We start from the raw sequence: 24,057 nt of genomic DNA on the forward strand, positions 1-24,057 counted from the left end.
TTGTATTTTCTAGCATATTCAAGTGTCTAGTCACTACTTTGCTTATGTAGAGGAACAACACTGTAGGCCCTAAAGTGACCTGGAAAATCAATGTGCTGTGCAAGTGTGCAGCAGTTTCAGACCAAAGGAGATTTAGCATGTTCCTGATAAATGTGCTTTTGGGGAGCTGGAGGAATTGGGAGTGTTTTTGATATATACTGCAGGTTATATGCACAGCAGACTTTAAAGTTTTATGTTTTGGGTTTTTTTTAAAGACTCTTTAAATGCCGCTCTTACTTTAAAGAATAAAAAACAGGAAGCCAGTTAGTATTTGGGAACTGTAATCCCCTTTGTTATTGTGGTAGAGAAGGACTTTGAAGCAGACAAGGCATCTAAACAGCTTTTTTAGGGTTTTCAATTGGAAAGTTGCACTCTGTTTCAGTCACTTCATTACAAAAAACTGGCAGGAGTTCAGAGAAGAGTGCCAAAAATGATTAAGGGACAGAGAGGTTGACTTATGAGGAGATATTAAAACCTGCTAAATTATGCATATCTCAGCTAAGTGATGACTGTGGGTAGATAAGGCTGTGTAAGATATGCTGTATATGAAGGGTGCAAACACTGTTCAAGGAGGGATTATGTAGTTATGTATGCTGGGCTATAGCTAAGAGTAGAGGAATGAAATTAGAAGAGAGAAAACTAACATGAATATCAAGGAAACCTCCTTGACAGTGAGATGCATTGAAGCTGTGACATAAACTGCTAGGAGAAGTGGTGAAAACACCACTGCTTGAAGCTTTAAATAAAACTAGACATAGCTTCTTACAGCATATTTACTGCTGGATTTGGTGTGGGTGAGAAGACTGCTCTACCTAAATAAGTCTGCTTAAATACTATTCTGTTTTTGCTCTGTGTGCAACACTGGGCCTTATGTGAAAGGATTTTCTGGGTGCTACTGTAATGTGCATATTACCCTTAAAAAGGAGTTCAAAGACTGAGAAATTGAGAACTGTCAACATTGCCATTGTATCAATTCAAAATAGCGAGGAGAATGGGGAAGGTGGAAAAAGACAGAAGCAGAGGTAAATAAACCACTACCTGGCAGTTCTCAGCCAGGGTTGTTGTCTTATAATATGAAACTTGAGCTAAATTGAGTTTGTTGTAATGGGAAGCAACAGGCAGTGTTTATGGTAGGCAGTGCTACCCTCCATATGTCTTCAGTGTGAGCAAATGCTGAGCACCGAACAGTGATCGTGATAGGGGCTCTCATGAAAGCAAACAGAAGGCTTATCACAACTGTGGGTGGACTAAATCTCTGCTAATTGTAATGAATCTTGCATGAATTAGAAATTTCAGCTCTCTGTTTAGAGAGACAAGGTTGGTTTGATTGCCAAGTTACTCCTACACATTCAGAGAATTGACCAACTGTTGAGTTGTGACCTGTTGTTGATTGCTTAATGGCTATTTCACTGCCTGGGTAAGAGAATTTCTAATGAAAGATCTCACTTTCTCTTTTCACAGCAGCAAATCCCTTGCTTTGCTCTACTGCCCGATTCCACTGTAAAAATGGTCTTTGCATTGATAAAAGCTTTGTGTGCGACAGTCAAAATAACTGTCAAGACAACAGTGATGAAGAAAGCTGTGAAAGCCCTCAAGGTAGGCACAGGGTTTTTATTCTATTCTGCACTCTTATACCAACTCCAATTAATGCGGAACAGGCTCAGCAGAAAATATGATTCTGTTGGCATGCTCTGCGTTGGCTAGAGCTGTGGTTTCCTAATTCTGCAAATAATGAGTGAAACATGTAGAGTGTGTGTGCATGCATACATTTCATTCTCAGTGCTCAGAAGACTGGTATCTTTTTCAGATTAGTAAAATTGCACTTTTGCAGGAAGTGCTTATAATCTGTGATCCAGTGCTCACTGAAGTTGCTGGGAATCCATTTACTGACTTCTATGAAAGATGGATTGGACCCAGAAGGATCAATAATAAAACTTCAGCTTGAAATAGTTCAGCAGTCTGTCTATTTACAGATGAGTAAATCTGTGTAGGCTTAAAGCTTTAGATCCTTATTGCTTAGTTACTTTCTGAAAGGCATGTTTCACTGCAGGACAAGTCTACAGTGAAAGAATTTATTCCTACCCTTCCTTGTTTCTGTATTTAGAGAAAAGGATGAGGACAGGGAAGAAAATTTTTGTTTGAAAATTGTTGTGTCTTGTGAGAATCTCAAAACACAATCTCTGACATTTTTTTTCTTTTTAACTTATGGTATAAGTCTACATCTAGTGCTCCTCAGTTTTGTTTTCTGTAACTTAATACCATAGTATTTTATAAAATGTGAATTATATATGAATGACTTGAGCTTAACAGACAATGTGTACTGGGCATCAACTGCTAAACATTTTCATGTCTGAGTTAGTACTGAGAGATCAGAGCAGGCAAAAAATGGGAGATGGTGGATATTTGCAGGGGAGATGTGATGTGCTTGGGCCTATAGAAAGCAGGACACGCGGAGAGAGATAAAGCAGGGTATGAAGGAAGAAGAAATTAGGGAAATTGAAGGAGAATGACTTTAATATCTAGCTTCACTGGTGATTTAGTCCTTTGTGGAAGAGAAAATAATTCTGAGCTTAACATGGTGATAAATATTCTTGACAGCTCACAGGGGAAGAGGGAAATCATTCAATGACAAGGCCAACAAAACAGGGTTTATAGCAGTGGTATGTGACAATCTCTTCTGTGCCATTCCTCTGCCTAACGTATGAGCTCTTTCCTTTGACTCCATATGTAAGGGCTGAAGGGGTCATCCTGGTAACTCGCCTGCTTGCTGGGCTACATCGCAGCCTGGGAACATAGATCTGCTCAGATCAGAGCCTCGGAGAGGAGGGTATGGCCTGCCCCTCCCCTCTGTCTGGGGGTGGGGAGGAAGGGGCTTCACAGGACTAGCGTGCGTGTATTGCTGCTGCACCATTGCTGCTGCCCCTGTGCCAAGGGCTGAATTGTTTTTCACTATAGGCCTAAGGCAGCCTAATAAGATTAATGTGGGTGGTAAGGTTTCTTGGTTTCTTGTTGGGTTTCGTTTTTTTTTTTTTTTGGCTTCTGAAGCTTAAAGCAGCAGTGTTCTCTTCCAAGGTTGGGATGACTGCTTCCTCTGCACATTAATTGGCTGGATTGACTCCAGGTTGTTTGTTGTCGTGACAATCTGCTTTTGGAAGTGATTGTCAGGCTCAGGAGAAGAATTTCATGAAGCTGTTACTTTTGTCTTTATCTTTGGTCCTTCTGGAAAAGTCAGATTAGTAAAAGGGTTAAGCAAAGTGATTCTGTCTGATTCTATGCATGGAAGAGCCCCAAACAAGGAGGAAGGAACTCTCTCTCATTAGGACCAGAGAAGCAATGGTTTGTGGGCTTTTTTATTAAAAAAAAAAAAAAAAAAGTCCAAGCACAGGGTTGGGAATGAGGAGTTCCCAAAGTGAAATGCTGGTTGTGGGGACTGTGTGATTGCCTTTGCCCTTTGGCAGCTCAGAGCCTCCCTGAATTACCATTTCACCACCTGTAAGTGGACGATGCTCGTCTTTAAAAGCGAGGATTAAACAGTGTAATGTGCTCAACTTCCCATCTGAATGTAAATGTCAATTCCCTCTGGAGTTTGTAGCTATGGGTATGTCTGTCCTGGCTTCCAAATACACCAACTACTTTGTGTTAATTGAGAATTAGAGACTGCTGTGGACAGTCTTTCATTTATCACAATTTTTTTTACAGCAGACCTAATTACTGTAATTACAATGTGTTTTGTGTTAACATAGTACCCAAGAATCCTGGTCATTAACTAGAATTCAGGTGCTCTGGGTACTTAAGGACAGAGCAAAGCAAATCTGTAGGGTGTTATAAAATCAAGATAGAGGGTTTTCTTCCCACTAGCTATGTTACTGTGTTGAACGTCGTAGCTTTAGTTCAGTGTAATTGAGTGTAGTCTGACATACAGGATTGCCCTTGTGTGCTATTTTTCTGTCTCAAAATGTGTTGATTTAGAAATCACTAAGCTTCTGAGCCACTGTATGGTAGTGTCATTATCGCCATGTAACAGATGGGGAAGAGGGGGGTGTAGATCGGCTAAACGAAATGCTCCCAGAGTGACATCCTGGCTGGTAGGAGTAGAGCTTCATCTGTGCTTGTCTGCTTCAGGGGGATGTCGTGAGACTTAATCAATGTTTGCAAACTGTTTTGAGATACTATGATAACATGTGGAATAGAAGCATGAATTATTAATTGGTACTTTGCTCTCCTTCTGCTCTTGGGTATACTGACAAGCTTTTTAAATTAACACCTCTTCCTACTCCTCCATGAACTTCAAAGGCCTCCTTTATCCTGCTGTCATTACTGGTAAACTCCAGTAGCATATCGGTTTGGTTTGTGTCAGATACTCCTCCATGCATAAAGATCCTTTCAATTAAGAAGGGTCACTCTGCAGGCTAGGAAAACAGGAATGTGACCTCCTACTGAAAAACCTGTTGACCCAGCTTTGACATACAACACTTCAAAATGAGCCGTCTTTGATGAATAATAGCTTTGCTAGCATGCTGCAATTTGAGATGAGCCGGAACCTGTGGGTTTATAAAGATTAATTTCAGTCATAACTAGGAGCAGATTCATTTGAGGGGAGGGAGACAGAGGCCCCAGGATTTAGTTGTGAAAATGGGAGGAAGGTCAAATTTTTGAGAACGCGTTCCTGCCTTCCTTTCTCCTTGCCACTTGTAACTGAGTGTTGCACATCTTAGGTTTGTATGTCGTGGGGAAAGTGTCAGTTTAAAAACTTAAATTGTGATAATTTAGCAGCAAGTCAAATAATTCTGCTCTCATTCCTGATAGTAATTATTTGTAGCTCTTGTAGCTTCCATGGTAAACTTTAGAGCTGTTCCTTTAATCCCACAGCTATACTTTGGTCATCTCCGGTTTCCAGCACTGAAGTAGTACAGCCAGACATTTCCCTTAGTCTGGAATGTGGTGTATTCATCAACGTATGTGCCTGAGTTTTGGGATTGGATGGAAGATATAACTGCTTGGATTAAGCACACGAGTTGCATATATGAATTGCTCTTTCTAGGGCATTATTCCAGTTTTAACAACACTTGCAGTGACTGGAAATTTCTGCTCCTGTTCTATACTTAATGGATATAATCTATACTTAATCCAGGAAAGTTCCTCTCCCATACAATTTTTTCTCTTATTACTTTAAGGTCTCTCCCTATGCGTCAAATTAACTGACAGTGCTAATCATTCACAGCAGCTACTCTGGGTGTACACCTTGGGCTTGCCTGTCGTTGAGGGGATTTCCTGCTCTGCGACAGGCATCCATTCAATTGGAAGGGAATTCCTCCTTCTTAATATTTTTCAACAACCATGTAAATTTGTTCAGCTCCAGGACTGTATTTAATTTATTCTCTTAATTGCTTTTTATCTAAATGTGTCTTCGCAGTGCTTCTTTCTTTAGTTTCTCCTCCATTTTGTACTTTTAGTCTAGAAAGCTTTAACACCAACAAAAGCATACTGGATATTTTAATTCACACTCCTTTTCCTTTCATGGCCCTTTTATTTCCTTCTAAGTTTGCTAAATACCTTTATTAGCTTTAACCCCATTGCCTAGGAAAGGGGATTGTATTGCTGCAAGTTCACTCTGACTGGTGCTGTAGAGAGAGGCTCTTTGCTTCAGTAATGTTCCTACAATTCTAGCTCTGCGGTTGTTAGTAAACAGTACCATTGTGGTCAAGTTATAAACCAAATGTTTTGCAAGTGTCCTGAAGTTGAATCCTGCCCTATGTTTCTACAGTGTATTTGGTAACGTCCACTGTTGCACCTGCGGATACCTCCTTTTTTTTATTGTTGCATATTTTTTCATTGAATTTGCATTAGGATTTTGATATACCGCAATATTCTAAAACAGATTTAGAAGCATATGCAGTTGTCAGAAGTCTCTGTTTCCTCTCTGGCATGTATAAATTGCTTGTATAAAAACTGGCAGCATATTAAAAAATGAAAAATCTGACCCTGTGTCAAACAAGTGGAAAACAGTTCAGAAGGTTGTCTTATTAAAATTAATTTTAATAAGTTATAAATTCTGTAATGATAACTTCTGTGGATTTAGGCATAGGTGAGATGAAGTTGGAAGGGGACTGGCTGTAATGGTAAACACTATAGTCCATTGCTTGTGTTTGCACAACTGAGTTGCAATGCAAAGTGGGTTTTAGAACTGACAGCCAAGTGGAACAGACATACTCTAAATTCCAATGAAAAACCACAAAACCTAATTTATGAAACACACATAGCTCCCAGAACATCCCACTCCGTATGGAGCTTGGAACCAGCCCTTTGCATGTGGCAAATTGAAATTCTGAAATTCCCAAATGCTGTGGTATCATTTAGACATCCCAAAGCTTTGTAGTCTGATCCTGGCTGCATACATTTCCTTTTAGTGAGTCTCTCTTTGACTCATTATTGAGTCAGTCTGTAAACTGAAGCTCAACTTAAAATTATTGTGCATCAGTTTAGCCCAGATTTAGCCTACAGCAGGAATTTAATACTCAGAGGCAGACTAAATAGAAGCAGAAAGTTAAGGAAGGATACAAATAAAATGTCACTGAATGTTTTATTAAAAGAAGGCTTTGCCTGAGCATATTTAGCTCTCTAATATCCCTGTTTTATCACACTTGCTAGATGGAAATGTTTTTCAGTTGTGAATTCCTTTTTTCCTCTGTTCCTCCATTCCCTGATTAAGTCCAGGCTTCCTCTTCTTTCCCTTTTTCTCGCCTCATAAGATTATTTATTTGAGAGGGTTCTTGTCAAGAAAAAAATTGATCTATCTGCATGGAGACTAAAAGGTAAGTGAGTTACAGTAGGCAGAAGTTCCATATTAGTTGGTGCTGGTATTTCAAATGACCGGTAAGTTCATCTGTGCACTTATTTCAACAGCATGCGGACTCCACGGTCCCTGCTGCCTCTCAGGCCAGTCTGTCATTTGTAAAATTGATTATTGGTCACTTCATTTGAGCAGCAGATAATAGCACAGGTGTTATTGTAAGATGGTCCCAGACTCATTCAGAAGCATGGTAACTTCTGAGTGGGACTGAGAGAGGAATTCTTACTTCACTGTGCATGGAGGCTTTGCAATTAAAGTAGTGTAAAATAGATGTGGGGATCTCAGGGAGAGGTCCAGGCCGCTGGTACAAGTGGATTTGTGTTGCTGTGTCTCACAGCTCTCTCAGCTTGCGAAGGTGCTGGTTTTGTTGCAGACCAGGCATATGTACCTGAGGAAGAGTCGTCTTGTGGATCAGTATGTTGCTCCTGCAGACACTTTGGCCTAGCATTTTGGCATAATAATAACAAACATGCTGCCAAAATGTTAGGCTACCACTGTTTGGAGAGCAGCTATTCTATTAAGAGCAACTATAATGTGGCAATATACAAGCAATGACTTCAGGTCTTCAAATGGACAACAAACTTACTTATAAGAGTGTTTGTAGATCTGGGAGGTGTCCAGCCTCTTCACCTGATCTCCTGTTCAGCCCACCTTTGATGGCTTGAAGCTCAAAGCAGTTATCAGCAGATGATGATGTGGCTAGTGTAAAAATCAGTTTTATGACCCAGGTCAAATCTTAGACAAGGTGTTGTATCCTGGAGGGTTCACCATATTTGTCAACGGCTCTAGCAGGGAAAAAAAGGAAGAAAAAAAGGATCTGGCAACAATCACCTTGTCCTGAAAGCAATTCCTTGAAGATAGTAAGGACGGGGAACTGACTTTGTGTCTCCAGCTCATATTATGCCTGTTCTGTAGACAGATATGCTTCAGGATGCTGATGGTAGCCTTCCCTCAAGGCACAGCTTACTCCCATGATGGAAGTGCCGTTCTTACGAGAGTGCCGTATTGGACTCTTGCTGTAATCCCATGGAGGTTGGTTGTTTTTGGTTGGTTTTTTTTTTTTTTTTGGTTGCTGGGGCTGAAATTGCAGTTCTCAAGCTGTACAAAAAGTATAAGCAGTATGTGCAGGTCGTAACCATGTATCAGCTACTTTCCTTTCAGCCAGTGGCTGGTGAGGGGAGCTGCGAATTGAGACTGTAAATGGCATGTTTTTTTCCTCACCTATGCAGAAATGAAATATGAGCTCTTAACAATTGTGTACAGATATTTTTACCTTCACTTTGTGGCATTTATGCCTAACAGTTCCAGAAAAAGGTGATGACATGAATATCCGGTTTCTTTGCCTGTGCTTCAAAACTTCAAAAACAGGTGATAAAATGTCACACTAAAGGAAGACAAGTTGAAAATAAAGGACATTGTTTTTTCCCATTGTTCTTGAGGCTAATTAAATTCTCTCTTGAGCTCTCATTAATAAAAATCAATTCCTTTCAAATACATTTTCCACAAGTTTTTAACAGCATGTAGATGTTTGAAATATACCATATGTATTGGCATGTCACGCCATGTCCTGGCTGCTGAATTGCATTAACTTTTCATAGATGTCGGTGTCATTTAATTGTGCAGAAGGCTCCTGTTGCTGGACTGTAGGTACCAGCCCCCAGTCTTTTTGCTGTCAATGGAGGGAATCCAAATAAAAGGCACAGATGTTAATCTTTCACTTGCTGTAAAATAAAATCAATTCCAGGTAAGGTGACCAAGTGCTTTTTCTGCGGTTATTGTAGAAAAGGATTATAGCATTAATATAAAACTTTAATTTTTGTTAGCACAATTTCAGTACTGGGACAACCTGTTTTTTGTTGGACAATGGTAGTTGTCATAGCAAACACATGTCAGGGAGGAGCCACAGCAAAGGTTTCCTAGGTTAAATACTGAAGAGAAGCTCTCACTAGCAGAGTGGGAGTTAGCTTGGCTGTCTCTTCTGTTTCTAGTCCTAACCCTCATTCATCAGACCAGCCTGCCCCAACCTGTAATTCTACTTCCAAGCCCAGCTGGGAGCTGGTCTGCATGGCTCTCCTGCCAGGGCTGGCCCGTCAGCCCTGCAGTTTCAGTCAAATGGCAAACCTTGTTCTTTAGCCTGATTATTAACATTAATCTTAGCTAAGTGATAATGCTTCAGCCTGCATCTAGCTTTGAGACCTGCCTGCATTAACCAGGGCAGCAAAAACTCTGAGGTTAATTTATGCTTCAGTGCCTTCGCAAATCTTGGCCTGGCATTGTTGTGTCTGTAACCACTAGTTAGAAATGATTTCCCAAGGTGAACTATTGAGGAAGCTTACTACATTCATCAGTCTGCACAAGGACTTGAGCAGAGAGCACAAGAGTTTTCCTTTCTTGCTCTTTAGGAGTTGGGCTGCTCTCTTTGTGCAGCAGTGGAATTGAACAGAAGACCAGTTTTGCTGCTCAGACCTGTGTGAGCAGGAGAAACAGATCCCAGCATCCTGTGTGTCAGACTTCGTGTAGGTTTTTTATTTTTGTTTTGCTTCTTCCCCCTGCAGCTGCCAGCAGTAAAGTTGGAAGATGTGGCTCCTAAAATGTCAGGCTGCAACTCTGTCCCCAGCTGAAACTAGTTTTGCACATGGTTAAAATCTGCATCTTTTCAGAACTTCAGTTGTATCTGGGAGTAATTTGTGACATGGTGAGCTCTGTCAAAGCTCGTATGTGTGCTCATACTCAAATGTAAAGCCACAAGCAAAGCCAACATGACCAGGTGTAAAAGTGTCTCTATTCAGATGTTGTAGCAGTTTAATACATAATCAATTATGTAATTGACCTAAAGCAGCATGTTTTTAGTGTAGACAGTCCCCTGGAGCAGGGTTACCAAGGTCTGTTGAAAAGTTTTACTGACATCTGCTCAACAAGAATAAATGCAGTGACTCCAGGTCAGCCAGATGTCTCTGAAGCTAGAAACTCTGCTGGTGCAATGCACTTGACTTGTAGGAAGACGAGCAGCTAGAAATGTAGAATTGCCCCCAGAAATGTAGGCGACCCCATGTGTGCAGGACCTCAATAGGTCTGCGCAGTTTGTGTCTGTTATTTTGAGAAATCCTCGCTTAGAGTAATTAGTTTTTTTTCTCTAAGTGGTTTCACTGTGCTGGCATAGCTACAATTTTACTCTGCCCTACAGAAAATATGATTTTACATCATCTTATAGGAGAAATAAGGGTATGGAAAACTGAAGTTGAGGGGGATACCTCACAACTGAGGTGGTATTAACATCAAAGTGTGTCTACCAGACCTTACTATGTCTTAATGTCCACTCCTTCCAAATGCTGGTCCCGGCCAGGTCAGTGGGAAAGTTAACTTTCTTCAGCTGAAGCAAATGGCATTTGTTTCTTTATTGCAGGTCACACTTAAGTTGCTATACCAGTGTGCTGTGTTCACTGTGGAGCATAAATTGCTTCAGGGTGATTTTTAAAACCTGAGCAAGTTGCCAGTCAGGGTTCCAGAGAAAGGTATTTCATACTGCCTGATCTAAAACTAGCAAATGAAAATTGATAAGCAAGTGGATTACCACAAAAAATAAAGTTTCTTGCCAGGCTTTAGATTAAGCTGAGATTCATCCTCAGCCAAGCATTTCAGTACTTGTAAATCTGTGAAGGATGAGGCTGTTCAATTCTAGCTTTCCCTTCTTTGCTGCTCTTGCATTAAAACGTGTGTCCCAGAGTCTGATCAAGCTTCCTTGGAAAGCTAGGCACTGCAGCGGATAAGTGGTGAGAGACATCATGCTAGTCTTTAGCCTGTGTGCTGTTCCCTGAGCTTGCCAAACTAACTCATGCTCCCATCTCACGTTACCAGATATTCTGTGCTAATTTGCTCTAAAGGATTGTGTTAAAAATCCATATTTATGAGGGATGTTAAAAACATAAAGCAATTATATGGTTTTCAATTACATAAACATCAACATGCAATGGAAATTAGAAGCTGAATAATTAATTTCCTGTTTATTTGTAATACAGAGTCTATGCAAACAGTAAATCCTGGAGAACAAACAGGGGGAGGAGTGCGGAGGGTACAGTGCCATCAAGTGCTTTTAGTATCTCTATTTAAATTTAGTTCAGATGTCAAAGTAGGTATTGGCTGTTAAGGGAGGTAGCAACCTGGTGAGTGGGAAAGATCGGGTGCAGAAGTCCTGTTTGTACCTATGCCTTATTAGTTAAGTAGTGTTTCCACTAAAATGACTGAAGGTTGGGACAATGGGGGTGCCTGTTCACATGCCCTGAGCACAGAGGTGGCAACAGCTAGAGGTACCTGATGCTTCCTGCTATTGGTGTGGTAAATTACCTCAGGCATTTTGGGTTAATGGCTGTCATATGCCTGATCTCTCTTTTACATATGAAGGATACCAAACTTCTAACTTTTGAAAGCTTTATGAAAGATTATAAAGTCATTTGAAGAAAATAAATATCATGAATCATTTCTGAATATTACCTGTCACCTGAAGTGCACCAACCAGTCACTGTGGAGTCTGGGCATTGGTGCTGAATTACATCCTCCGAGGCTTCAAAGCCAGAAGCTTTCAAGGCTTCATTTATTCTAATAGCATTATTGCACCACCGTAAATGCATTGATTACCAACTAGTTCTTAAGTGGAAGTAAATTTGAGGATCTGGTGTCTTTGTTAAGAGATTAGGAAATGTGTTACACTGTGGGAACCTGTGGGAATTAAAAACTAGCTTGTTCCATTTGTTCAACTGTTTATTCCGAGATCATAATTTCCCTTTGCCTCCTACATTCTGAATACCTAGCAAACACCAACCTCATTTTAGTGATGGCTGTCCAGGAAAACGCTTTTAGACTTTTTGAGACTGGTTTTTCCATGGCAAATGGTGCTCATGATTTACCCTCTACAAGAGAAGACTTAGGACTGTCCTTCTACAGAACAAGTTCTAGAGCTGAGAGTTTTCTTTGAGAAAGGTTTTCTGAACTAAAACTTGAACTATTGTGCCAGTTAACTTTGAAGTCCATGGTGGCTGCAGCCTTGCTGACTGGTTTGCAAGGAGGAGGTTTGGACTTGGCCTGAGGGAAAGGGATCATTATGAGCAATTAAATGGAAGCTCTGCAAGGTATTTGGCGCTGACGCTTGTAAGAACCCATAGCTGTAGGAATATTGTACGGGAAAGAGAGCGTCCTTACGGTGACTAACTTGCTGTCAAGTTTAATTTTCTTTTTTCATACTCTAGAAGCAGAAAACAATAAGCACGTGACTTCAGGAAAGCAGTGCTGTGGAGGAAGTTATACCCTTGTTTAATAACTGGACAACTGTGATCAACCAGGAAAAGGCGGATGAGAAGACCATATGTTCTGTTCAAAAGCTAACAAATTCAGGCTGAATTTTTTCTGTCGTTTTTGCTTGCTATTAAAGCCAAATTTGCCTGACCAGGTTGGAACAGGTATGTTGGTGATCAGTTAGATAGAGAGGTTCTTCAGAGATGGGCTCAGACAGCAGGGTGGCTGCAGTAGGTATGAGAGGACTGAAGTAGCTGTTGCGATAAAACTGAGACATGGTGGTAGTGAGCAGAGCTTGGCTTGCAAATAGGGGGTGGAGATCATAGTTAGGGGCTTAAGTCATGCTCCTACTTCAATTTTTTTTTTTAATTTTGTTTGATGAAAGGATCGCTTGGCCATAGTCTTGTTATTTGCTATTGTGTGGGAGACAGCTCGTATAATTAAGACTGAGATGGTGGTAACCTTCTGCTTACGCACACATGATCAGTTTTGTGATGACTCAGCTGCCAAGGTTTACATTCCTGAGCCCAAATTCTTGCTCTTTCCATTGAGACCGCAGCACAAGTGTGATTGAATCAGTGAGTGTTTGCAGAAGCCACTGCTGGTCTCTCCCTTGTTTTCCAGACTGCCTTTTCCACCACCTCTTGATACATAAATCCCAGAGAGCTGATGATTAGTTGGCAGCCATATGAGATCAGATTCTAGTCATGACTGATAATTGCAACAAAATATCCAGAGATAACCTTCCTGGCCAAGCTGGATGTAATTCAAGACTCTGTATGTGAAGGGGCGCTGGCTGCCTGGAGGTGCCTGAGGAAACTTGCAAAAGTGGTATCGTGAGCTTGCATACTGGAGAGAGATTGCAGCATGATGCCTTTGCAAGCTATATGGCCCATCTGAGGTGGAAACCAAGCAACATGGAAGAACACTGTGAAATGAGTTAACCTTCAAATAATTAATTTCCCAGGAAGGTACAGGAATGCTTTTGGTCTGTGCCTTTCTTATCTGCACATCAGTAATATGGTCAGTCTTTCCAAGAAAGCCTAGTGTAAATATGGAGTAGAGAAAACATACTGAACCTGTTCCTGTGCTCTTTCATTCATCATTTCACCCTCACCGTATTCTCTACTTCCTCTTGTTGGAAAAATTCTTCAAGCAGTTTATTAAGTTTTTGTTTGTAAAGAAATTAAGTCAAATTTGTCCTTCCCCCTGTTGTTTTTATTGCCTTCTTTCCTGTAAGCCATCAGGGGCCTTTCCTCACTTGTTCCTGTTGTTTGTTTGCTTGCTGGTTTCTTTCTCTCTTCAGTTTTTGTATTGTGCTCTTTCTTCACATGTTTGGTTTTGGCTTTTCCGGAGGTATCAGACAAGAGTAACTATACATTAAGCCATAGTCAGACTTTAATCCACTACCTACAGTTAAAATACGACAAAGTTTTGTTGCCCTATTCAGGTAAATCTTTCCTACTCAATCATTGTTCTCATATTTTAGTGTCATCCTGGAGGGGCAGCGAGTGGTCTAGGCTTAAAACACACAAACAAATACAAAAAAAACCCCAAAACCCACATGCAGGAGAAACCATACATCTCCCTGAGAAAACTGGGCATACATTCCTTTAGGTTCGATCCAGCTCTCTGAGATGGACCACATCTCTCCTCTGTGATACAAGTGCCACACAGTGGCCCTCTACGGGAACATTGCCAGTTGGCAGTATTCATAGCAAATGTGTGTTTCTTGATTATAATTTCAGCAGAGATTTAATATTACAAGTTTAATGGTGCCTGCAAGTCACAATCAGGTGAGAAAAGGAGTCAATTTCTGCTCTGGTTGTGCTAAAGCTGTTAGAGCAGGAATTTTCTTTCAGCCTATTTTACCACATGATTTGTACTGCTTATATTTTATGGCCATGATTTATAATGTATGTCACAAGTTTCTCTGACGCTGCTAGCAGTTCCCTGCCTGTGGTTTGCTAGGTGGGAGCAGTCTCCTGATGCTTTTGACTTGAGGTGTGCGTGTTGGCTGTAGCGCGTTCCCATTGGACACTAGAATCAAGCCCTTGCAGTGGAAGGAGGGGGTCTTGAAAGAAGTTACTGCATTAAACATCTGCTAGAGGAGGAAGTTTCCACAGGAACTGGGTTAATAATCCACTTCTGGAGTGTGAGCTGGGAGCGACCATTTGGCCAGCCCCCTGCCATGCACAGCATGTGGCAGCAAATGCAACATTGCAGCAGTTGGTGTGCAGAGCAGGAAGTGCACTAGTTAAAGTTGCCCACTCATATATTAAAGGAGAGGAGGGAGAAGAAGCCTTTGTAGCTGGCTTGAGGGCAGGCTGCCGACAGCAGTTATCTCAAAGCATTCCTCACTGCTGTGAGATCTGTGAATGGTGCTTCAGAGAAAAATCTCCCCTGGGTTTTGATGCTTTTCAACCACAAGTCTTTGTCATTTGCAACAGGGTGGAGTTCTCTGCAGTGCTCTTCCCCAAGCTTTTCAGTTTTGAGAGCTGACTGAGGAGATAGGGGAGGGGGGGGGGGGGAAATCAGTTTTCAATTCCTTCCTTTCCAGGGGTGACAGGACTGCCTCTCCAAAACTGTTATATTACTCTTATGGCAGTTGCCTTTGGAATTGCAATCGCAACATGTTCTGTCTCTTCTCCTGGCAGTTAGAAGAGCCTTCTTTAGCTTTTTCCTTTTTCTCTCTTTTCTTTTCCATACCCTTTTCCCTTCTTCTTTTACTACGCAGTGAGAGCGCCAGGGAAATGAAGAGGGTGCTGCGCACCTCTGCCCTTTTCATGTTGAGAAAGGAACGTGTGTCTCTTGTGTATGCTGTGGCTATGTCCCAACAAGAAAGCCAAAAAACTGTGATGGTGTATTTTTTCCCAAAGTGTCTGTTCAGATGCACAAGTAAGGTCAACTTTTAGTAGGTTCTCTGCCCTTAGGCATATTGAAAAGATCACCCTTCTTGTGTAAAGTCAATATTTTTTTAAAGGAGGTAAATAATGAAGCACCAGAGAAAACAACACAAGCAAAACTCCTCCCTGCTTGCAAGAACACTGACTTGAGCAGATATCACACAGACTTTATTTTCACTTCCTTCCTTGTTAGAGGCTTCAAAGAGGATCTCCACTGCTTGGCAATTCAGTTTTCCCTGTGCAGCACCACTCTGTCATGCTTTGTTCAGTGTAGGTTTCAAGGCCTTAAGTCATGAGGATTTCCTTACTGTTCTTGGGTGATTATTGTACCTGCAGTTCTCACAAGTTTTCCTTTTCCAACTTCACCTCTGCTCTAAAGCTAAGTAAAACTCTTCAAGTATTATATTCCCTACCTGGTTTCTGGGCCTTTACAAGCCTGTAATGCAGGTCACCTATTGCGGGTACAGAATGACTCTACCCTTTACCTTTCCTTTCTGTTTTGCATGCAGAACAAACTCTCTAATTCTTTGATTTCCCAAATAGGGGAGTGGATTTATGTCAGCTGTTGTGGGTGAAGACTAATGTTGAGATTAGAGAGCTCTGCCCTACACTGGGCTGCTTCTGCTCTTTCTGTGAACTGTACAGTGAATGTGCGCCCTGCATTTAATGAACACTCCATCCTGTCTGCGTTTTTTAATGAAGATCTTGTGGACCAGTTGTTGCTGAGTCTTGCTAAATAACTCTCTTGAAAGAAGATTCTGCTTGTCCTGAGGTAGGATCATGTAGTGCTGAGCTTGTCTTCTGGCTTGTTTCCTTTCCAGATCAAGCTGAATTTAGGCCCATTCTGTCATTAGGAACTTAAACTACTGCTCTATGGCTTCATTAAACGTCAACCTTTCTGTTAATATTTTGTGTGTGGTTCAACCTGGCCTGGTCCCCTTCTGTCCTCTGCATTTTATCTGTTGCAGGCTTTTTTCCCCCCAGGTCTCATGTGTTTGCATAGGTGCTTCATTTCAGAGGAGTACAGGAGGGATGCAGATGTTATAACTTCTTTTTTTTATTATTATTTATTATACTGTTTGGGCTTTTTTTTTTTTCTCTGGAACTCAAAACAACGATCAAATAAGGATACTCTTTCATTTTTCTTGGCACTAGTGTCTCTCTCCATGGATGGAAGTGACTGAGGTTGGTTCTCACAGAGTCAGTGACTGGTAAATCGCATGAATCCATCCTTGGTCAAGCTGAATTTATTACCTATTACTGGTTTTGCTGGATCTCAATTTTTAAACCCTTCTTCTGCCCTACATAGTTTACATTTAGTGTTTCAGGCTGAAAGTGTATCTGTGGGCCTGGGGGGAAAAGCTTGGGGGTTTCCCCCTTCCCGTTTTGCTTGTCCCCTTGGGCAGGATCTGGTTCCCAGTGGCCAGCATGGAGATGCCCTGAAGAGCAGGGTGGGGAGCAGGGTCCAGGCCCTTGTCCCAAGCCTGGCCCAGGGAGTGGCCAGGCCCCTCTGCGGGGCGGGGAGGACTGTGCCAGGTGTCTGGCTGCTGCGAGTGAAAGGCAGCTCTGCTGCAGCCTCAGCAAGTGCTCGACAGCATCTGTTTTCTTAGGCACTTTCAAGCTGCATGAAAATGATTTCAGGAAGCAGAAACATGTTTTACTTGCCAAGTATTGCGTGAAATGTCCAGAAAACAGATCTGGTTAGGAGGAAACCTTCCTTGGGAGGGTAGAAGAAGAAGAAAAAAATAAGTTGTGTGTTTTTTACTGCTTTGAAACAGCACCTCTCACAGCTTTCCACATACTTAAATCTGTCCGCTTACTGACTTGTTTGTTTCCATTTCAAACCTGGATATAATTAATGTAATTTTATAAACATGAGTGTATAGAAAAAGGGCAATACAACTTGAGGGACCTTGTTCTTCAGAGCATTATATATACTGCTTTCTCTGGCATTTCCTTTTGCAGAGCAGTTTATGTGCAACTTCAGAGTATTTATCCTGCTTAAGAACAATGTAAAGTACCTGAATTAGCTTGGAAAGTGTTCTAGGCTTTTTTGTGCCGTAATATATTTTAAAGATATTTTCCATGATGAGACTTCAAAGTGACATTTCTACAATTCCTTCAGCTGTGCATATTCTCAAGAACTGTAAGCTACCTGATGACATTTTTTGCTTTCAGGACATCTCATCAGATGAGATGAGGTTTTTGCAGATAGGCCCACAAGCCAGATTTGAAAGTGTTGAGAAGAGTTGTTACCACATTGAGAAGCCTTTTATATAGGAAGAGGGAGGGAGAAGGCTTGAGGGAAGGCTTATATGCTTTACTGGAGTGGAACACTTTGATGTGCTGCATATGTACATGGCCCAAAGAAAAAAGCATAACCTGCCGAGAGGGTGGGGTGGGCACAGGCAGTACAAGCCCCATCCAGAGCTCAGCCGTGGGTGCTGTGCCTGCCACCTTCAGCCCTCAGTTCTCTACACCACTTTGTTTCATCTCTATACAGCTGACATGTTTCTCTTCATTAAAATCTATTGCTGGAAGAATCTGCTGGAACATCAGGCAGAAAATTCTGCATCTGTAAGTGTGCAGACATCAGAAGCTGTCAGAGGGAGTTCAGTGAGATGGAAACGGGGGATCTCTTCGGCCAAAATAGTGAAGTCTGTGAGAGTCCCCCTTTTTCTTTCTCCCACCACCCCAGTATCTCTTAAAACTTCCAATTGTTGCTGCTGCTTGTTAAAAGGTATTTTCATTCTGTCGTGCATTGCTCCATCTCATATTTGTTCACTGGTAGTGCTACACCAGTTCCCTGTCTCACAGCTGTTGGTGAAAAACCTTTCCTTTGCCCTTCAAGCAGAGTGCCTTGAAGTGCAGGTGGTTGTTCCGTGGCCTTCGTTTGCTGAGTCGGGGGTGCTCTGCTGAAATGAGTGAGTACGTTGGCTATTGTACATCACAAAAAGGAGAGATTATTGCTTGTATTGGTAATTCTGAAGGCAGTCTGTTCTCTCTTTAATTGAGGAAAATGCTCTGGTGTCCTCACACCAGCTCATTTGGCACTTTCTGGTGAATCTGAAAGGGATGCTGCCTGTTGAACAGCGTGTCTCAGTGACATGAGCAGCTCTGGGCTTTTCTGCTGGGCCCTGCAAGCTTGGTGATTTGGTGTCACCCTTCCCCAGGGCAGTTTTTCACCTCTGATGGTAAATGGCCTGTTGGTAAAACCGCTGTTTGGCTGATGTGGTTTTGGTTCTGTTGGTGGAGAAGCAGTAGTGGGAAAAGTGGAAAGTACATGTAAGTGGGAGATGTGGCCCTTTATCACCGTGCAGTCTAAAGGCGGGTTGGGAGGGGGCTGTTCTGAGGCAGGAAAGAGTGAGTGAGGAATGTCTTCAAGCTGCGAGTGAATGCATTTTCAGAAGAGGGTGTTGACCTGTCTTTTCCCTCTTGATTTCATGCTGCATCTTAGCCATATGTTCTGTCAGCCCTGGAGAAAGCTGCTGCCTTTTGTTTCACGTGCTTAGCTAAGGTTACAAACGTTCATTCCTTGCAAGGATGAAACTCCTGTCTATTGTCGTTAAAAAGCATTTACTATTATGAATTACGATCCCACCTCTGCTCTGTCCAAGTGTGCTTTAAACAAAGCACAGGTTTGGTTCATTGAGGGAGAGCTGTCACGGCAGCAGGAGTCCTTAGTGTTAACGTAGTGCTCGTTCCTTTGGGACAGAGTGAACTTCCCACTCTACAGATTCACCATCAGTTCTCATGCAACCTATCACTGTATCTTTTGCCATGTTGCATATAAATATACATTTTTTAAATGCTTCATATAGGCTTCCAGAGCTCAGGTCGTTCAGTCTGTGTTCTTGTTAGGTGTATCCTACCTTCAGTTTTTCCTTGCAAACTAGCGAAAGCCGGATTAATTACAACAGCTTACTCAGAAGAGACATGTTCAGAGAAGTCCAGAAGGCAAAGTGAGAGTTCTAAGAGCTTGCACAGATAAACTGCTTTGCTCTCCATGAACACTTAGTGATGTGGTGGTAGTAGTTCTGGTTTTAGGTACCTTTCCAGAGGAATTGTATTGTGGGTGGTGGTGCACAGACTAAGGTAAGTTGTAATTTGAGTCCTGCGAAAAATGCCAAGTAAACTGCAAATCAGGTATTGAAACTTGAAATACAGGACTGTATTTCAGTCAGGACCTTGTGTTTTCATCTGAGATGAAGCCTTGAATATTGCGGAATCTTCTAGCATGGTGGTGCAGCAGTGTTCCTGATAAAAGTAGGCACTTAACCTGCTAAATTCCTGTTTCTCCTGTTTGCAGTAGCTTTTTTCTTCTTCAGCTCTTCACACTGTCACAGGCATCTCAGGAAGCTCATTTACCCTAATCCTGTGTTTGACTCATGAGACCCAATGAGATAATAGCTTGAGACTAAATTGCTGTAGCAATTGCATTCATAAATATCATGAACAGCTTCCTTAAAGTGGTGTTTGATTACTCGAGACAAAGCTTTCAAAACATTAAAACAGCTTAAAAATAATTACTTGCCTAAAGCAATAAAGTTCTGTGGATATGTTTCATTTTTCATAACCCTCTATTTTTTTTGCTTTTCAGAAAATGGACGAGAAGCCTGTATTAAAAAGTAATTAAATCTGCAACCCAAGCAAGACACAAAGTTCAAAGTTTAATGCTAATGCAGTTTTTTCATTTTGCAGATGATTGTTGCCCACTCACATGCACACAAGTATGCACATCATTAGCATTGACAAAGAGCTGACTATTAACTTTGACATTCTTGGTTTCCAGGAGTTTATCTCACAGTCTCATTATGTAAATGTGCTTGGTTGTTTTGTTGTTGTTTTTTTTTTTAACTTGAGCAGTTGCCATGAGAATAAGTGTCTATCTAGAGCACTGCATGGGATGCATCCTGCAAAAGCTAGGCAGAGCTATCTGTTCTGTTGAAAGAGAGTCATGTTGCTTTGATTTATAATTAATCTTTAAGACTCTAAAACATCTTGATGATATAAAACAAACAAATCTGACTGTCTGACAGTGGTATTTGCCAGATGAGACAGTGTCCCACATTGCATTGTATGCATCACACTGAGGCTTGGTGGATTACTGCTATGTAATTGCTGGCTTTCCTAAAGAAAAGTTGTGTGAGGCCGTGCTCCTGTTGAAAATGTGTGGAAAGGAATATGCTTTAAGAGCAAGCACTTCCGGCTGTCTGGTTAAAAGAAAAAAAAATTAGTATTGGATCCCTAGTTTTGTCTAGCACAACACAGGATGTAAAGGAGAAGATCCCATGGAGCACCCCACTGCCTGAAGCTCTCCTGGCTGGAGGGCAGCTCTGGGAGTTCCCACGTCGGGTTGTTCACCTACCAAAAAAGTAGAAGAGAAGCCTTGTTAAAGTCTGCTTTGTGGGTGGGAGTCGGTTACAAGCAGGAGCTGGTGGGGACAGGTGATGGGCATGGGAGGATTTATTTGCACTGAGAGAACAGTGTACTTCCATGAAGCTGCAATGTATGGTATGTGGTGCCAAAATTACTTTTTGTGAACGCTGTCAAATGCTTTTGGAAATAACATACACAAACTTGTCCCATCCTTCTGTGAAAATAAATTCCTTTTAGCTTTTCATGTTGGGGAAGGGGATTGAATAAGCAGGTGGTTCAAGATCATACTTCAAGGCACATTAGTTAATGTCTCTTTAACCTTAAAAGGTTGTTAGTCCATGAATTCTGACTTTGAAGCTTGCAATGGGTGACGTGTTATTTTACCAGTCTTGCCCTTTTTAAAACAAAACAACACATCCTTAGGTGGGATTGCTGCTCAGGATGGGAGGTGAGGTTCACCTGTTAAATGGAGAATTTTGTTTGGCAAGGAACTTTCTTCTGCAGGTCTGTGTTAGCCAAGAACATAGAGAATGGGGCTTCTTAGCACTACTAGACTTGTAGTTTGATTGCTGCAGAATATTTAATAAGCAACGTATGTAGCTAGAGGTGAGTGATTTTTTTTAAATACAGAAATCTGTTCACTTTCATGTGGTTTTAAGCTTAGAGTGAAATGCAGTAAGTAACTTGATGATTACTCAATATAATCTCTGCAGTGTCTTTACAGTACAGTCTGGTTTGAACACTACTCTGCTAGTCCCAGTCCTACAGTGGATCCTTCCACTAATGCTTCACCTTCCTTCATCCTCACACCAGCAAGGTAAATGAGTTGCATTTTGTTGTCCTGGCCTTTGCAGCCAGATATTGATGAAGGTAATGCTTCATTCTGAAGAAGCGAACCATCACAAGCATCTCACCAACTGCCATCTCGCTATCAGGAAAGACTTGCTAGCTACAACGTGAGTGTTCGGTGGTAGTGCCTCCCATCTTCTGCAGTGAGCACGACCTTGCATTCCAGGGATCAGCAGATCCAGAGCATCTCTGCTGGTGGTCGTTTTATTTTCCATGGTCTGGTTTGTGCATATGCAACTCACCACTGTGGGTTTTAACATTCAAAACATTTTTTTCCTCCTGGTCCAATACAGAAATTGCTTTGAAAGCTGAACTAATGTTCGGCATGCTTCCCATATTTTGCCCTACAGCTGCGGATATGCCTGTTTCATCATATTTTTATGACTTGAAAATGGGCCACTTCAGACACTTTCCTGTATAAATATTGAGCTAGAACTTTCTCAAGATGAACCTTTAAAATTGGAATCTTGAATGTCAGAGTTGTGTATAATTTGCTGTGGTGACAACCACATGGCCTCTGTCACAGAAGAGGGAAATATCTTGAGCTGTTATTAAGTTTGTGCCTGTTTCAATAGCTTCTGTGCTCCCATAGTACAGATAAAGAAGTCAGCTCTGGGTTGTGTTGTGGCTGACCTTTTCTGGTGTGTTACAGTCACTCTGTGGGGAATTATCAGCCTTTCATATATTTGTGCCATGCCAGGGTTATGCTAGTTATATTTGTAGTTTCTGTTTTGCTATTAATGGTATCATCTTGTCCTGGTTTCAGCTGAGATAATTTTCTTTATAGTGGCTGGTATGGGGCTATCTTTTGGATTTGTGCTGAAAACAGTGTTGATAATACAGAGATGTTTTAGTTGTTGCTGCACTAGTCAAAGACTTTTCAGTTTCCCGTGCTCTGCCAGGTGCACAAGAACTTGGGAGGGGACACAGCCAGGAGAGTTGATCCAAACTGACCAAAGGGCTATTCCATACCATATGACATCATGCTCAGTATATAAAGCTGGGGAAGAAGAAGGAAGGGGGGGGACACACATTCGGAGTGATGGCATTTGTCTTCCCAAGTAACTGTTACGCATGATGGAGCCCTGCTTTCCTGGAGATGGCTGAACACCTGCCTGCTGATGGGAAGTAGTTAATGAATTCCTTGCTTTGCTTTGCTTGCATATGTGGCTTTTGCTTTACCTATTAAACTGTCTTTATCTCAACCCACAAGTTTTCTCACTTTTACTCTTCTGATTCTCTCCCCCATCCCACCAGGGGGGAGTGAGTGAGCAGCTGTGTGGTGCTTAGTTGCCAGCTGGGGCTAAACCATGACACATGTAAATGCTGAGTTTTGTTTGTGTTTAAAATTATTAGAGCAAAGGGAAGATCATTCTTCTCTGGGCTACATATAGAAAGCTCTGGAATAATATGTTTGATTTCCTGTCAGAATAACTTGCCATTGCCTCTGTCACTCTAGAGGATAATGTTTTCCCTTCTGGTTCCCACTACTATAACTAGATGCATTCAGAGCATTCTGTTTCTGTCTATTAACGTGTAATCATGTGATTGATTCTTGCATGCCAAGTAGATACTTTTTCCAAAGGAAATATGTATTTTACATGACTTTTCAGACCAGCTATGTAAATCGAGTGCTCGTGACAGGCACTGTGACATGCAGCTTGACTGCTAGTCTTTCAAACTTCTGTCATCAGCACTTCCCCCTGTGTACCTCCATGGCTTTCTGCTACTTTAATTGTTGGTTCCCCTACTACGATGCTTAGTCAGATGCTCGAAGCACTGGCTATTTAACTTGCCAAGAGAAAATGTTTCTGTATCCTGTGGATTTTTTTTTTATTGATCAGAATTTAGTGGGAGGCTGACTTGCCTTTCTGAATGGATTGCTTGTGTCAAGGAAAGCTGCTGACCAAGGATATTTTTAGACACGTTAATGATCCAGAGAATGTACTGTCAAATATTTTCTTTTCAGTCTTTTTTTGGCATCACATCAGGTTAACATTCAGCTTGTTGTGTCTGTATCCTTTGGCACTATGAATTCTTTGCATACTTTAGGATAACTGTCCATGCAAACCCTGTGGCTCTGATTACTTCTGTACCCTCTGCTTCTTTTATTCCCTGATGGAAGGGGGTAATATTGCCTCTGAACTATAGCAGAACTTCTAAAAGTAGCCAGTAGCTGTAAAAATAAACAAACCTAAAACACCCATACAAACAAACCAACCTCCTGTTTTTCAGCCCCAAAGAATTAAATTGTATGCCCATGGGTAAGGCAGGGATGATCAATACTGTATTCCTTCAGACTGCCTTGTGCCAGAGTATAGGATTGGTCTGAGACCATGATTCCAGAATCATTAATTCTGGGGATGTGTGCTGTTGTATCAGCCAGTGGTACAGATTTGACCAGTATTTTTGTTGTTAGCCATGATGCTGGGTTTAGGTCAGCTGAAGGAGGACAGATGATACCTATCCAGCACAAAGTCTTCAGACACAGTCACTTACTTGTTTTTAATAAATTTCTTATCCCAAACTAGCACTTTGCGTAATGTGGCCCAAGTATTTTTTATTTCAGATTACAGTCTGTGGCCCCAGGACTTGTGCTGGGAACGCAGTGGCTTGACAGAATGCACCTAATCTAGCAAGGGTATTGATGCCCCATAGGTGAGCAGATGCTTCGTTTACTACTATCCTGAGCTGAAACAGACCTTCTCACCTAAAAGCAGGAGCTCTCTTAATCTTCAGAGATGTAAA

The 24,057-nt window shown here is 41.6% G+C and overlaps 1 protein-coding gene across 12 annotated transcripts in view; it reads left to right on the forward strand.

Annotated features, from left to right (window-relative positions):
* Positions 1–24,057, forward strand: part of LDLRAD3 (low density lipoprotein receptor class A domain containing 3) — a 131,553-nt gene that overhangs the window by 72,281 nt on the left and 35,215 nt on the right. For 10 of the 12 annotated variants that reach the window (XR_012043079.1, XM_072865283.1, XM_072865277.1 and 7 more), the window contains one exon: positions 1,501–1,635. Coding sequence is in view for 11 of the 12 variants with exons in the window: in XM_072865283.1 (XP_072721384.1) it covers positions 1,501–1,635 (135 nt within the window). In the remaining variant the exon portion in view is untranslated. Of the gene's footprint in view, positions 1–1,500; positions 1,636–21,173; positions 21,278–24,057 lie in introns of all 12 variants that reach the window. The other 2 variants (XM_072865282.1, XM_072865278.1) reach the window with 2 other exon arrangements.

This window comes from Ciconia boyciana, chromosome 6 (assembly GCF_034638445.1).
Source record: "Ciconia boyciana chromosome 6, ASM3463844v1, whole genome shotgun sequence".
NCBI classification, from domain to species: Eukaryota; Metazoa; Chordata; class Aves; order Ciconiiformes; family Ciconiidae; genus Ciconia; species Ciconia boyciana.